We start from the raw sequence: 14731 nt of genomic DNA, 5'->3' as shown, positions 1-14731 counted from the left end.
CACATGTCAGACATGTGTGTGTGTGTTTGGGGGGGGGGGGGCTGAGTGTGGAGAAGGCTTGGAGAGGTGTGGAGAACAGCCGAAGCCAAAGGAGTGTGTGCCCTGCAAAGCCTTGAGTGTTTACAGCAGAGTAACATGAGGAGTGGACCAGCTTGTCCCGCCCACAACATAACTCTAAATGCAGAACCGCAGCTGTGCTTCTATGTATGAGGAACTGGGCTTGGGGAGAAAATAGAGGCTTGAGAGGAGACGTTAAATAAGCCCCGTCAATTAAACTGAAATAAAAACAGCATGAGCATTTTAACGATGCTGATAAATTACATTTGAAGAAAGTGAACTCACTTCTTAATCAAAGGTTTGAGGCCAATGTGGAGGTCATTTGCTGCTGCTGCTCATGCATGTGTGCAGGCCGATGTGCGAGTCCATATGTGTGTGCAAGGGGGGATGGGGTACCACAGGAATTGAGTAATATTGACATGGTTGTTCCAACCCCACCCTCCAAAAAATCCCAAGATCAGTGTATGAGATCAATAGAAGTCACTGACAATAACTGATCCACTCATAAGATCAGTGAAGGAGAAAATTCACAGTTTCTCATGCTAATTGGTCCCACATCATCCATCATACTGCGTTTTTACATTAAAGAAGTACAAATGAGCTCTCACAGTCCACACAGAAGCATGCAGAAATCCTGCGCACACACACATATATGTGTATATATATATATATAGCAGGAGAGAGGCTCTTCTCTGACACTGCATGATAAGTCACTTTTTCCCTCCCTCTCTCTCTCTCTCTCTCTCTCTCTCTCTCTCTCTCTGTCCCCTTCCTGCTGAAATACTTTTAACAAAAGAGAGAGAGAAGGAGGGGGGGGGGGGAGGGGTGACATGGTTGGGGGAGGGGATGTGTATGCTGCTGTTGTCCTAGGTGAGGGAGAGCTAGAGGGGGAGGGAGAGAAGAGAGCTGGAGGGTGGGCCAGCGAACAAGTGAGGGAGAGTAGGAGAGAAGGATAGAGTCCCAGAAACCTCATGCACACATACACATACACATACACACACACACACACACACATTTACGTTGGCTCCCTCTGTTTTACTTTGTGGAATAGCGGATTAGTTCCTAAATTCAGCCAGTCTTCAAGGGGATCCCGGCATGATCAGGTCAGTAGCCAAACGCTCACTTGATGAAAAAGATAGTTTTTGCCTCCTCTTGACAGTATTGACATTGATTCTGCTGCTTCTTGCACATTCCTGTGTGTTTCAGGACTCTCCCTTCTCCATTTCTTGTGTAAAATGACCTTATCCATGTAGTTTCCTTCCCACAGTACATGTCATGTTTTTTTCTCCTTTACGTGTGTAGGCCCTACTCATTAGTTTGTCCTCTACACCTAAACCCAGAGCAGTACTCCAAACATTTTTCTTTCCTCATGTGCTTCCTCTTGTTAGACAGGGCGCCTTTGCTGCTCTGCATAGAGTACAAAGTTCTCTTTAGCCGTTGTGGTTTTTAGTGTTTGTGCAGAAACACGAGTGGCTTCAAACAATTAGAAACTTGTCTCTGCTGGCTGTGTGGTTTTGCGGTCAGAGGATAAAAGTCCCTTTTCTGTCAAGGTATTCAGCATTCAGGCTTTCTTGATCAGTCACTTGCACACATGTATGTATATGCACACTCATATACACATGCAGGGACTCAGTCTGTGATCAGTGCATGAGAAACTCTATCAATTTTTGTTTATTGTTTATTTTATTGTTTTTGGAGTGTTTTCCTGCAAAAGTTCCTGTCACATTTTTCTTGTTCAAATTTGAGTTAAGCGTTACTAGCAAGTATTAATAGCAATAAAGTGACTGCAGCTTTTATTATTTGTACATGATATATTTCTCAAAACTCTCCTATGTTTTGTATTTTGAGTGACATCAGTTAGAACAGGCAACCTAGTTGTACTCATGGTGTCTGTTGGCTCTTCCCGCTGGCGAATGTGCTTTCTTCAGGTGGCAGTGTATCAGAGCAGTGCTCAAGTGTGAGATGAACCATGGAGGGGTGCAGGAAGTCGGTCACTAGCCAAGCCAGCAGCCGCACATCCACGAGCAGCAGGAGGAGTGGTATTCCACGGAGTCCCCGGAGCATGCAGCTTGGCCCTCATTAGCACCAAGTGGACCTGGTCTTCTCCTCTTCACCTGGGGGCCAGGGCTGCAGAATGCTCAGTCCTGTCACCCCATACAGTAAGTATACACCGCTTTCACTCTCACACATGCCTGCGTTTGATGGGTCTGAATGGTTATGGCTTCATCTGAGAGCCAAGACCAATCTTAGCTTGAGTTTGTTTTCCTGTACACTTTCTTCTTTTGTCTAGCGCTCATCCTCTGTGGGTGTGCAAAGGGAAGCAAAGGACTGGTTGGGGGGGCATATATGCTGATGGTTATAACAGCTGAGTCTTCAAGCTTTGCATTGAAGAATTTCAGGGAAAGTGTTCCATTACAGTTATTTGAGCTCCTCCATGTGAATATTTTATCATAACAGCTTGTTTCAACAGAATCTCTGCGGTCAGTCAGAATACAGTGGAGACCGTATTCTGAGCTTTTCTTTAAGAACAGAGGATACATAACATATTAATTATAACAATAAAAGAACCACAATACCTTAAGATTCTCAATAACATTACGTAAGATGAAAAATAAAATAATAAAATGATAAATAATATAAATAATGAAATAAATAAAAAAGAGTCTGAATTCCTGACTTCAGTATAACTTTTCTGCAAGCATTTTTTGAGTGAATATGTAAATTGAATTGAATAAATCTCACTGACAGATCACATAAAATCACAGTTAGTATATATGCTAACGATGAGAGGTTGCTATCCAGGGTGATGAATATGCTTATATTGACTGAGTGGGCTATTGATTAAACCAAGATTTAGCCGGATTACAATGCTAACCTGATTAAAATAATGCAATGGCAATTTACATCCAGGTGCATCTTGTATTTCAAAAAGCAACACAAGGGTACAGAGACATGCAACAGACATTTAACAAAATTCCTGAGGTTTGAAGTGAGTTTTTTTTTTTTTTTTGCAGACAGAAGTTTCAGTATCATGCTTGTGTCAAATTCCATCCTCAGAAAGACTCACAGTGTTACGTTAGATTTCTTCCCTCAGATCTTGGACACTACCCTACAGTGAAATTTTTTCACAGATCAGATCTCACAGACTAACACATTTCTTTCCACACACAAACACAAGCACCCACACCTCATTGTTCTCTGCCTATAATGATGATAATATGTGACAGGGAGGGAGGGATGAGGAGTTCCTTTTCCTCACCAGGTTGAAGCCATTCTGTGACTAAAAGCCAGAACCACAATAACCTGGTGTCAACAGCCTCTCATCACTCCCATATAGATGCATGCGCACACACACACACACACACACACACAGACACACACACATTTGCTCTCTATGGTGGTCATGAAAGCTCATTAAGCAAATTGTAGCACGCCTCAGGTCCACATTATGTTTTTGTAGAAAAGACGTGTGCTGGTGGTGGTGGAATGACAGAGGAAGAGTAAAGTGAAGGGCAGATGGAGAGGAGATGACATAGGAGGAACCGGTCAGCTGCAGCCTGATATATGAGTGGACACAATAAGCAAAATGGGCCAGGCCAGCCTCGGCCACATGTGTGTGTGTGTGAGCTAAAGGAGTGGGGGAGGGAGAAACTGACCATGCAGGGTCAGGCGCCCAGTCCTGTCTTTACTACAGCACAGGGTGAAGGAGGTGGGGGGGTGAAAAGAGCACGACTGTGGGAGAAAATCTGAGTGAAAGAAAAGTGAAAACATTTTCAAAAAGAGGAAAAAAATTATAGATAGCAAGTTTACTTTGTAGTGATGCTTTGAAATAAATCTCTATTGAATATGACTGTTGTGAAAAATCCATGACACATTGTCACATGTTTCACAGCCGGATATTTCTTGGATTTGACGGCTGTGTAAGAGTTTATTTTTATATACTGCAGTGGTTGATAAGCTGACAGTAGTGTGGCCTAGTGGACTGTGCAAGCCTGGGGAAAGGGGGGAAGGGGGAGAGGAGGGAGAGGGAGAGGGAGGGTTTTCCTCCTTCGCAGATCCTCCATTCACTGCATTTTGGACTATGGACACTGCTTACACAACAATTTAACCCTCATTTACTGTGTAACCAAGGTGGACAGAGATATCTGGGTAATTTGTATGCATTGACTGTTGCGACAGGAATCTGGACACACCCATCATGTTTATTCATAACTGACTTTTCCTCTCTTGTGTACCGTATTGATCTTACAAGCGGTGGTGTGAATTAAGTCTAACTATTACAAATCACCCAGTAATGTGCAAACAGCTGATAGGGTCATTTATCAGAGCTGTAACTAAGCATGTTCACTCTCTACACCCCCCCCAATCCTCAATCAAGCCCAGGAGTGGACAGTGTGTGCTGAGCGTATGGAGAGGATATGTGCTTTGTAAATAGATCTCAGGTTAGATTCCTTGCATTCCAGCAGCCTGACTCATCCGATAGATGACCAAGAGTCCCTCTGCCTGTTGGCCAGCTGAAGCATAACACTGCACCACGACCATAATATAGGAGTGTGTGTGCATTTTGGTGTGTGTCCTCGGGACATGTCTTTGTTTATTGTGAGTGGAGTAAAAGCACTAACAGAGGACCTTTCACAAGAGGTGATTTTTGCCTCCACTCCCCATCCCGCCACCCACTTCTGATGCTTCACAACCCCCAAATCCCATTCCAGGCAGCCCCTTCCCCCACATCTACTTTCATCTAATTAACCTCTAATTACTCACACTAACCATTCAGTGGACCACGAATCCACCCGGCCTACCCAGAAAGCATTATTGAATTGCATAATTCTGTTTTCCAGACACCAAAGAGCAGAGTTTTCCAATTACATAATACTCATTATAAGACTTATTAAGCGACACAGATAAGAGGCCTCAAAATGGTTTTACAGAAGGCTGCTGAAGGCTGCTCAGAGAGCTTGGGGTGGGGTGGGGGGTCATATTTTGTCCATTTCTGTATTGGATCGATTGCACTGCTGTTGACAAGCATCCAACACTCAGCTTTATACTGACACCCGCAGAGAGTGAATTTTTTATCTGCTTGGTGAACCCTAAGGCCGTATAGCATCCATGTTCAGGGCTTGATGGGGGACAGGAGAAACTAGAGCTAGTCATCACAGTGCCATAATATTAAAGAGACCAGGAGACTTATTACGTTATGTTGGTTTTGTTTGTTACCCTTACATACAATACACTCAGCTGGTTCATACCGTTTTATGTGGGTATTGTTGTGGCTACACTATAGGTCACTGTGGTATCTCTTATGGGTCCCAGGGGAACTGTGTCTCTTCAGCTATAGAACTACATGTATGTAACTGCTAGTAATGGCACCATGGTAACCATTATAGAAAGCAATGCTTCCAATTTTCACTTTTCCTTCCCCCTGTCGTGCTTCAATACATCCTGAGCCCAGACAGGCCATCTTCTCTCCTTTTATAATCTTGTTCTGTACAATTGGCTTTTTCATCATGTGAAGCCATTTGTAGCGCAGTTGTTATTGATCTATGCAACAGAATTATTGTGGAAGTGAATATGACCCCAATGACTAACCAGAGGGGTGTCGACATACCACAGATTCTTAGGGTACATTACAGTGACAGTGGGAGGTGCAACATAAACTACACAGATGATCAATCAGCGAGCCTTCTGTGGGCTTTTTGCAGTATTCCTGTATGTGTAAATATATTCCATATTCAGACAGATATTCGAACTGTATGAAAATTTAGAAAAAAGTTCCCATTGCTAAGCAATAAGTATAAGTATGCAGAATGAGCATAGAAAAGAACAATAACAATTCTTTCCCCTGAAACAAGCTTTATATTTGCTTTATATTTTAATAATACTTGCCCCTGCCTGCCACAAACATGGATACTATACAAATACACATAGAGAGGAATGTAATAAATGTGAATTTTAATTATGTCCATGCTTCTCTGGACTAAATGAAAGTTTGCTGTATGAAGCTATGGTTCACTGCAGCATTTGGCTTAAGCGAGTCTTCACTTCAAATTCTTGCTGCTATTACAAAACGTGTGACATTTTAGCGTCTCCATTCGCTGTGGACAGAGACAGCCAACACATGAAGCACACAGGTAGACAAAGTAGCACCAGTAGAACGTGTGCAAATATTTTTGTTCATAGTTGCTTATATTGGCTTCTGGCCTGGTCGGACCTCCTTTCATGTTCCTCTTTCTGTGGTTTTCTCTGTGAGCTTTGCATTCATCTGTGTCCAGTAGCAAAAGTACTGGAGGACAAACCTCAATACAGCCCTGCTGGTCAACAGTATGATAATCACAATGATTAAGGAAAGCTGTCATCGTACCAAGCCAGCTTAGTAATCATCTTTGTTGCTTGATAAGCCAAGCATGACAAAGAATGGAGGGGTGTTACCAAGCCCCAAACCAACATGAGATGCTAGATTAGGGTTTGAGGCTCCCTCACTCATCCCTCCTAATACCTAAGACCTGCTGCCTAAGATCCTCACTTTAACACAAATGTCTGTGGCTCCAGCACTTAGGAGCAGGAGAAATGCACATTTCTATGAGAACACGTAGATCTTACATGTAAATAAATGTCGGAAAAATGTTCTTGCTGCTCAGTTTCTGCGGAATCTATGTTACTATGTTACTACAACACATGGAATATATCACTTTGTCCTCAAACATTTTATTAGTTGTATTATTTAATGCTTTATCATCAGGACGATGTATGCTATTAAGTAGCTCTAAGTAAGTCTCTACTCTCTTTGGACCAGTGTTATCTGGGTATGTAAAAAAAAAACAACAAAAAAGAACAAAAAATAGAAACAATTTTGACGCTGAAGTTAACCAGCTTTAATACACCATTGCTTTTAAACGGGAAAGCCCTGTATTTGTGATGTCTATTTATAATAATAATAATAATAAACTTCATTCATTTGTGCTATTGCAGTAATAATCAGCTCAAGTTACTGGAAGGATAAAGAGTTAGACGCCACTCGTGATGCATCTTTAATTCTTACCCATGACTGTCAGATTGCCACTAAGCATTGACACTTCCATAAGCCTTGTGTTCCCTAATCCTTCATTAGTCTGGTTTCCTCAATCTGGTCCTTAACCCATCCAGACCGCTCAGTTCACTCCCCAACCGTCTGATCTCCGAGTTATTCTGTTCAGTTTTCACATTCCAGTGCTGAATTTTGATGAGGATTCCCAACACAGTAGATTACTACACTCAAAAATGTCTTGGATAGATTATAGACCATCTGCTGAGGACGGGGTGCGAGGAGGAGTAGATTAAAGCAGCGAGCGATTGGCTCAGGCCTGGAATCATGCATCAGTGAGTATCAGTGTGATGAGCCTGAATCTGTTTGGCTGTGTGCATGTACACCAGCTATATATTTATGGATGTGTAAATACTGCGAGTTTTTGTTCTTCATCACATCTACTTTGAAGGATTTGGCTCACTTTAGTGCTCATGTATTATTGTAAAGTCGCTTGGCATTGAAGAAGTCCTGTGTTGGTGTGTTTGATTAAATGAATGAAGTGCAGTTAGTAGTGAGCTGAAAGCTGAAAACGGCTGAATTATTTCAGTCGCAATGGCAGAAAAAAGAAAACATTTTGATATTGCAGTAATTTCATCTCAAATCAATTACAGACATTTTATTCTATATGCTTTTTCATTATTATACAATTTGTAATTAATAATCAAGCATGACTAATTCACTTTTGGGTTTTAGAATGAAATAGTCTGAGATATCCAGACACAAGGAAGCTCCTGGGTATAATAATAAATTCACTTACAGAAACTAATCTTATAGCTGAAAATGACAGAACACAATTTTTATCAGAGTTTTTTGTTCTTCTTTTGAGCCTGAATTCAGAGGAGGGGGTGAAAAATGAGTTCTCTAGACTAACCAAAATGTTATTGACCAACATTTCTGGGTTAAAAAACTGCTTAAAAAAACAACAATCTTTTACATTAATCAGAAAATTGCTTGAGTGATATCCATCAAGCTCTGATGGTCAACACTGCACCACACTCTATTGTTGAGAGCGTCCACAGTATTTAGAGGCTCTCATGTTGGCATGAACTACTGAGCCATTTAGATCTATAATGAAAAATGTTAATAACGGTCTCTACACAGCTGACACTTTGGTTTAAGACCCGCCCTAAACCTTTGGACTACTGGTTCTACGCCCACTAGATCCATTTAGTAATCCAGCAGTGAGCTGCAGATTCACTGTGAAGTGCAATCAATCAACATCCGTTTGTCTGGGTTAAGTAAGATGTCGTTTCTAATTCTAATCTTGGTGCAAAGAAATATGGTGTATGGAGTTCGGTGGGAATATAAGACAATTCTCCAGTCTGTGTAGAGACTGTCATTATTCTCAGCTTGCCATGATTGGTGGGAATTCCCTGGAGTGTAGGGATTTCTAAAATCCAGGGTGGAGCCTGTGCCGGGTGGAAGCGTTGCGATCCTTGGATTGGATGAGTGGGATTATTGGTCTGAAGGATCATTTAATTTAGGGATCAACATGTGGACGTTTAGAGGCCCATCTGGTGGTCCTGGTGGACATGTGACACAACCACACGTAATCTGTATGTAGACAATATGAGAGCAGACGTGTCAGTGAGAAAGTGTGATAACGAATAAATCCCAACACCCCAAACACCAAACAGAGCTCCTATTTGTTTCAGATTTCTTTTATGCATAAGTACAACGTTACAAGTCCACAGAGTGATTAGCCAATCCACAGACAGGTAATCTTTTATGTTATTGGTTAGTCATTTTTGAAGTCACCACTCAGATAATAATAAATAGTAAACCTTCCTTGTTTGCACCCTCTCCAATGTGATGATTTTTGGATTCGATTTTTTTCTGGAGTCTCCGTTTTATGCCATCATTTATGCAATATTTGCATATAAAAAAAACAATCACCTATAAACTCCAGGAAATCAGTTCAGTTTCAGTTATTTGTTATAAGAGAAGAATCATTTACCCACCAAATATATTGAGAGAACATATGGTTTTATTGTTGTCAGTTGGTCATTGACAATAGGAAAATAATAAAAATGAGCTTTGATGGGAATTAATTTGTCCACCATGATGAAACCAACGTGTTGCAGTCTTCCTCTGTCTGGCTGCTGTTGTAGGGAAGCCCCTCTGGCCCAGGCCTGGACTCTGCAATGCCTGGAATGTCAGCCTAATGCCAGTTCAAAAAGATGAACCCACCACCACTAAACCAGCAGATTACTCTGTTTGGGTAAATGTGCATACATAATCACACATGGCACGTGAAAATCAGACATTTGCTGGCTGCTCAATCAGAACACTTGCAATACTATTCCCCAGATGTGCCTGTGCAGTACGGAGAAAAATTACTCTGATCCCGCTCCACACAGTGGCCCCGCCCTCTATTCCTCCTGTCCAGCAGACCCTTGAGGTTTTGGCCGAATTAGATCACACGCTTGGTGGGGGTGGCTTTGTGGGCTAAGAGACAACAATGGCCCCAATGTGAGAGAGGCAAATGAAGAGGGCAGTGTGCAGGCTGATAGAGGCTTATCGCCGTGGAGACCAGACTGGGGGCTATGTTGGCAGCTTCATGTAAAGATTAGAACAGTTGTCCCCTGTGAGACTGTGCAAAAGAGCACTGGGTAAGCACCGACATGACTCTGCAAAAGGCTCAGCTAGCCAAGGTGATAATAAGGTCAGATATTCAGCCTGCTGGTGAGTTTTGGAAGGAAAAGAATGCAAAGATACCTCAAACTGGGAAAAACTGTTATAGAAGCTTGACAAAATGCAGAAAACACGAAATTTAAAACATTTGATACATCACATTATGTTTGCTTGGACTAATTCTGTTCTGGTCTTGTTTCTCATAGGTCTGTTGAAGATGCACTGGTCTCCCGAGCACGCTACCCCCTTATCTCAGTGGCCTGAGCAGCACCTGGACGTCACCTCGACCACATCGCCCCCAGCTGCCCACAAACATGACCCCTATGCTACAGCTGCGCGCCGCAGCTATGCCCCCGCAGGTTACCCCTGGGCCAGTGATGATATATCAGCCCTTACTGCCTCCTCTCTGCTCAAACGCTATGCCGAGAAGTACTCCGGCCTGGAGCTGTCCTATGAACGCTCTGCTACAGGGGCCTACTCAGAGCCTGGATCTTTCCTGAAAACTGAATCTGAGCCCTGGGCCCTGGGTCAGGGCATGGAGTGTTACCCTGGATTAGAGGCATTAACTGGCACCAAGGTGGGCGCTGCCCCTGTGGGCATCCCGGCCACAGGAAGTGTGACAGTAGTGAGCAGTAACTTAGCCTCTGAGCCCAGTTACAGTGGTGCTGGCTCCTGCAGTGCCCCATCATCTCAAGAATACCCTCCTGCCTACAACAGCACCTACCTGTCCTCCGGATACTGCCCTCAGCCCAGTGCAGCACTTCCCTCTGCCACTCTGCACTCTTTGCAGGCCGCACCCGCTCTGGTGCCCAGCTACAGTGCCAGCGCTCCTGTCTACAATTACCCTCCAGGATGTTACCCCCAAACCAGCCTTTCTTCAGGATACAGCCACCCCAGTGCCTCCTACCTGCCCTCTGGGATTAGTGCCCCCACTCCTCTGGCCCCAAGGCCCACAATGGTGGCGGGGAGTTACAGCTATGCATCTCACAGCCTCGGAGGGAGCGCCGAGGCAGGGGTACCGCTGAAACGCAAGGCCTTTGAGATGGCGGAGGAAGGACAGGAGGGAACAGAGGTGGAAGGTTCACGCTACAGAAAGTACAGCAATGGCCAAGTAAATAGTCACAGCAAAGGGCACGGCAACGGCCACAGTAACGGCTACAATATGAGCGGTTCAGCCTCAGATCCACAGGCTTTCAAACCCGGAAAGCCCCTGATTTCTCCTCCTTATGGTGGGGGAGGGGACTACAGCCCACCGCCAGGCCTAGCTGGAGAGAGCGTATCAGGGGAGCACAACTTTCCTCAGCAGCAGAGAATGTCTATGAAGATACCGGCGTCGCACACACGATCCGAGGACCCTGCCGGAGGCCGCTGATGGCTTTGTTCGGCGTTTGAGAGGATATCTACAGTCTTCAACCACCTGAGGTTCTTAATCCAAACAGATTGTGGGTGCAACAACGTTAGATTTGTTGATGAAAGTGTTTAATTTTACTAGTGAACGGGCACAAGACTGGTATTTCTTTAAAAGATTTTTTTAAGTGTTTTAATTACTCATATTTTTCCAAAGACTCTCAGGGGCTTTTTGCCCTGCAAGGCTGAGGTAAGTGTTTTCATGGGGTTAGGTTGAGGCATTCTCTACATAGATAGCATTAAGACAGCCTAAATGTATGAGTGTCTGTTTCTCTCAGGATCCTATTTATTTCCCTTTCTGCTACTGCGGCAACAGCACTGCAATGTTGCTGATTAAGAAGTCAGTGTAATTAATTGTGGCCACTATGTTTTTTGAAAGGCCTTTGACTGCAATATGTTCTACAACATCACAAAAAAAATCATAACTGACCAAAAAAAAACAAAAAAAAAAACAAAAAAAAAACGTAAGGAGAGCAATAATGGAAATGGTAAGATTGCCATAATACTCCAGCACAATCACTGTTACTTTACAGACCTCACTTCAAGGCTCAGTGTGTCGCTCAGCCTTGAGAAATGATTGTTTTCCTGCTTTTTGCTTTCCCTTGTATGTGTTTTTGACTTCTTTTCAGTTTCTTTTCCCCTCTCATTGATCACCTACTCTCTCTCCTGGAAACCTGCCTCCAAATCAACCTTTGTCACCAATGAACAACTTCTGCATTTGTCCAATTTGTACAAATCAAGCGGCTTGTGATTTACACACACACACACACACACACACACACACACACACACACACACATATATAGTTTGCAGTTTAGGGCAGATAATCCAAGATGTATTTAGCATTCCCACAATGACTGTATAACCAGATTATCCTCAAAGCATGTTATTTACATACAGATTTCTGCTAAAAACTAAAGAAACATATATGTTTTCTCATCAATCTTTGAATAATAATACCTGGTCCAGATTTATATTCAAATTAACAAAAATAAAAAGTATAAATTCACTAAGATTCACTCAGAGAAAACTGTTCAAAGGTGCATAAACCTGTTTAGATGCACAGAGAGGCATGCAGGTGGAGGCAGAGGTGACTGTGAGTGAGGGCCATTTTAACCTCTTTTGCTCAACATGACATTCTTTCTGAAGAGACGCCTGCTTGTTTTCTCTGATTTCCTTTCTTAAAATATGCATTCTCTTTACCTTTGCCTCTCAAATGATGATTTATAGTCATGTTATTGAATACTCAGGAAGATTACTGTTACCTCAGAATGATAAAAAAAGAAAAAAAAAGAATGTATGTTATTACCTTAGGGTGTTTGTAAGGAGCTTTATGGAGCCATGGCTTTGTCAAAGAGCAAAAGATACTCTGAACACTTCAGGGAAACAATGAACTTATAAGGCCTTTGATACTAAGAGTAGAAAATGCACATATAGACACATACACACACACGCGCACACACACACACACACACACACACACACACACACACACACACACACACACACACACACACACACACACACACTGCTTCTTAGCTCTTGGGAAATTACTCGAGGTTTTTGTACCAAGACCTGAAATGTTGAATGTAATTCAGATATTTTTTTTAAAAGGACAATACATGCCATAGTGTACATGGATGATGTTTTTAGATATATGAAACACATTTTCTTCCTGTATAGATGTTATAGGTTTTGGTGGAAAAAGAATGACATGTTAAGTGTTAGTGTAGTTAGCAGTGGGGAAATGGTTTTGTGGACAAAAAGTCCAAGGAAAGCACTCCTGACGGACAATACCTGACATATCAATATGTACACATACTACAGCATATACTTTATAATAGGCATGTTTATTAAATGTCTTAAATGCCCAATTTACATTTCCCCTCTCAGTATTTTGAAATCACTTGACCGTGTGTCACCTGTCAATCAGCTTGAATTTAGCTTTAACATGAACTGATATCATGAAGAAGTGGGAAGTTAATTGTGACAAATATTATCAAGGGATGTGCACTGTCAGATTATATTTACAGTCACAACTCTGAACTTGTTTTTTCCTTCTTCTTCTTCTTCTTCTCCTCTTTTTTTTCCTTTTACCAAGTTGTAGCTTTGCTGCTTCACTAAATAATGCTTTCAAAAACTGTGCCATACAATTGTTTTGTGCAAAAATTAAAGGAGCTGTAACAAAACCATACTCCTACCTAAAAGCATGCCCACAGAGTTCGTCCCCTGTAATAGTGCGATTTAGGCTGAAATGCGACTTCAGATTTAGTCTGAAATGCAGTGTGATGTTAAGTATTTTAATGCTTCTTCCAGAAATATAAGCACATTCATAAAATTAATCTTACTCAGAATGCGATTGAGTGTGCAACAGATTTAGTATCAAATTATGCAGAAAAAATCCAAAAGAATAAAAAAGGCAGTCAGCATAGGCTGTAATAATGTATTCTTACCCCCGAAATTTAAAAGTATTTAAGCGCTTAGCTACAACAATGCTCTTCAGTACCAAACAGAATGTGCTCTACATGAACTTTCACAATGCAACAGAAAATAGTACTTTCTGTTTCTTGTTGTCACACTACTATTCATTAAACATAAGTACTGTTGAAATTGTCCAGCTGGTCAAAATGGGATTTCAGTGTTATCTTTGTAATTCAGCTGTACGTTTGTTGTATCTTGTACATTCTCTGTAACCATTTCTACCTCATTTTGAAGACGCTGTACATGGAAATATTTATTTCATGTCATTTCACATACCAGTTTAAGGAAAATTTGTTTCTAATTCTTGACCTGTTAGTCTACCTCAGTAAAGACTGTTGTGTCATGGAAATGAAGATATACCAAAAAAAAAAAAAAAAAAAAAAATCTCTGACTGTGTCTATGTGTTTTGTGAAATTCAACAGTCCTCTTCAGGACAATATTCTAATATTTTTGAACATTTTCACCACAAAAATAAATATACAAATTCACTCTGCCGCTTTACATTAACACCCTGCTCTAGGAGAAATAACAGTAAGTCAAATACTGCTATTTGCTCCACTTCAACTAAAATTACAACATAAGAATGATGCCATTTTTCAACTCCCCAAATTTTCAGAGATATTAGTTTTGTGTCTGTTTGTCCTTATTTGCTCTCATTTTCATATAAGTACAAAATTCCTCTGGAAATCAGCAATTGGTTTAAACTAAAGTAAGAGAACGAACTGAAAAACCCATCTCAAACTCAAGCCTCCGTTGTGACTTGTGTTTTCTCCTTTTTTTTATAAACAACTAAGCAATAATGCACCTCTAAAACTAGCACTTCACCATGCAAATAAACTCTCTTTTTGCACTCTAACAGTTATTTCTGCTTGTTAAACTGGTGAGGAACCACAGGCCTAAGTAAAAAGCCAGTAAGCTCATTAGGGCATAGAAATGAATGACAGTGAAGTGTGAGTGAAGATCCTGACCCTCTCCCATTGGACTCCTCCTATTCACAGTTCTATTGTCTGGAGGGCGGAGGGCATGCGGTGGCTTGTGACAGAAGTCTGAGATTTGTTTTCAGTCACACTGACTTTAACCCTCCGAATA

At 41.8% G+C, this 14731-nt stretch overlaps 1 protein-coding gene across 1 annotated transcript; it reads left to right on the top strand.

Moving 5' to 3' along the window:
* The first annotated feature begins 971 nt into the window (after positions 1-971).
* LOC115043684 (fidgetin) lies at positions 972-11612 on the top strand. The gene is made up of 3 exons (XM_029502341.1): positions 972-1160; positions 1986-2216; positions 9961-11612. Exons 2-3 carry the CDS (start codon positions 2192-2194, stop codon positions 11124-11126), a joined length of 1191 nt encoding a protein of 396 aa, XP_029358201.1. The 5' UTR covers positions 972-1160; positions 1986-2191; the 3' UTR covers positions 11127-11612.
* The last annotated feature ends 3119 nt before the right edge of the window (positions 11613-14731 follow it).

This window comes from Echeneis naucrates, chromosome 5 (genome assembly GCF_900963305.1).
Source record: "Echeneis naucrates chromosome 5, fEcheNa1.1, whole genome shotgun sequence".
Taxonomy (NCBI): Eukaryota; Metazoa; Chordata; class Actinopteri; order Carangiformes; family Echeneidae; genus Echeneis; species Echeneis naucrates.
Note: the sequence above shows the minus strand (reverse complement) of the source record. Positions and strands in the feature narration are given on the sequence as shown.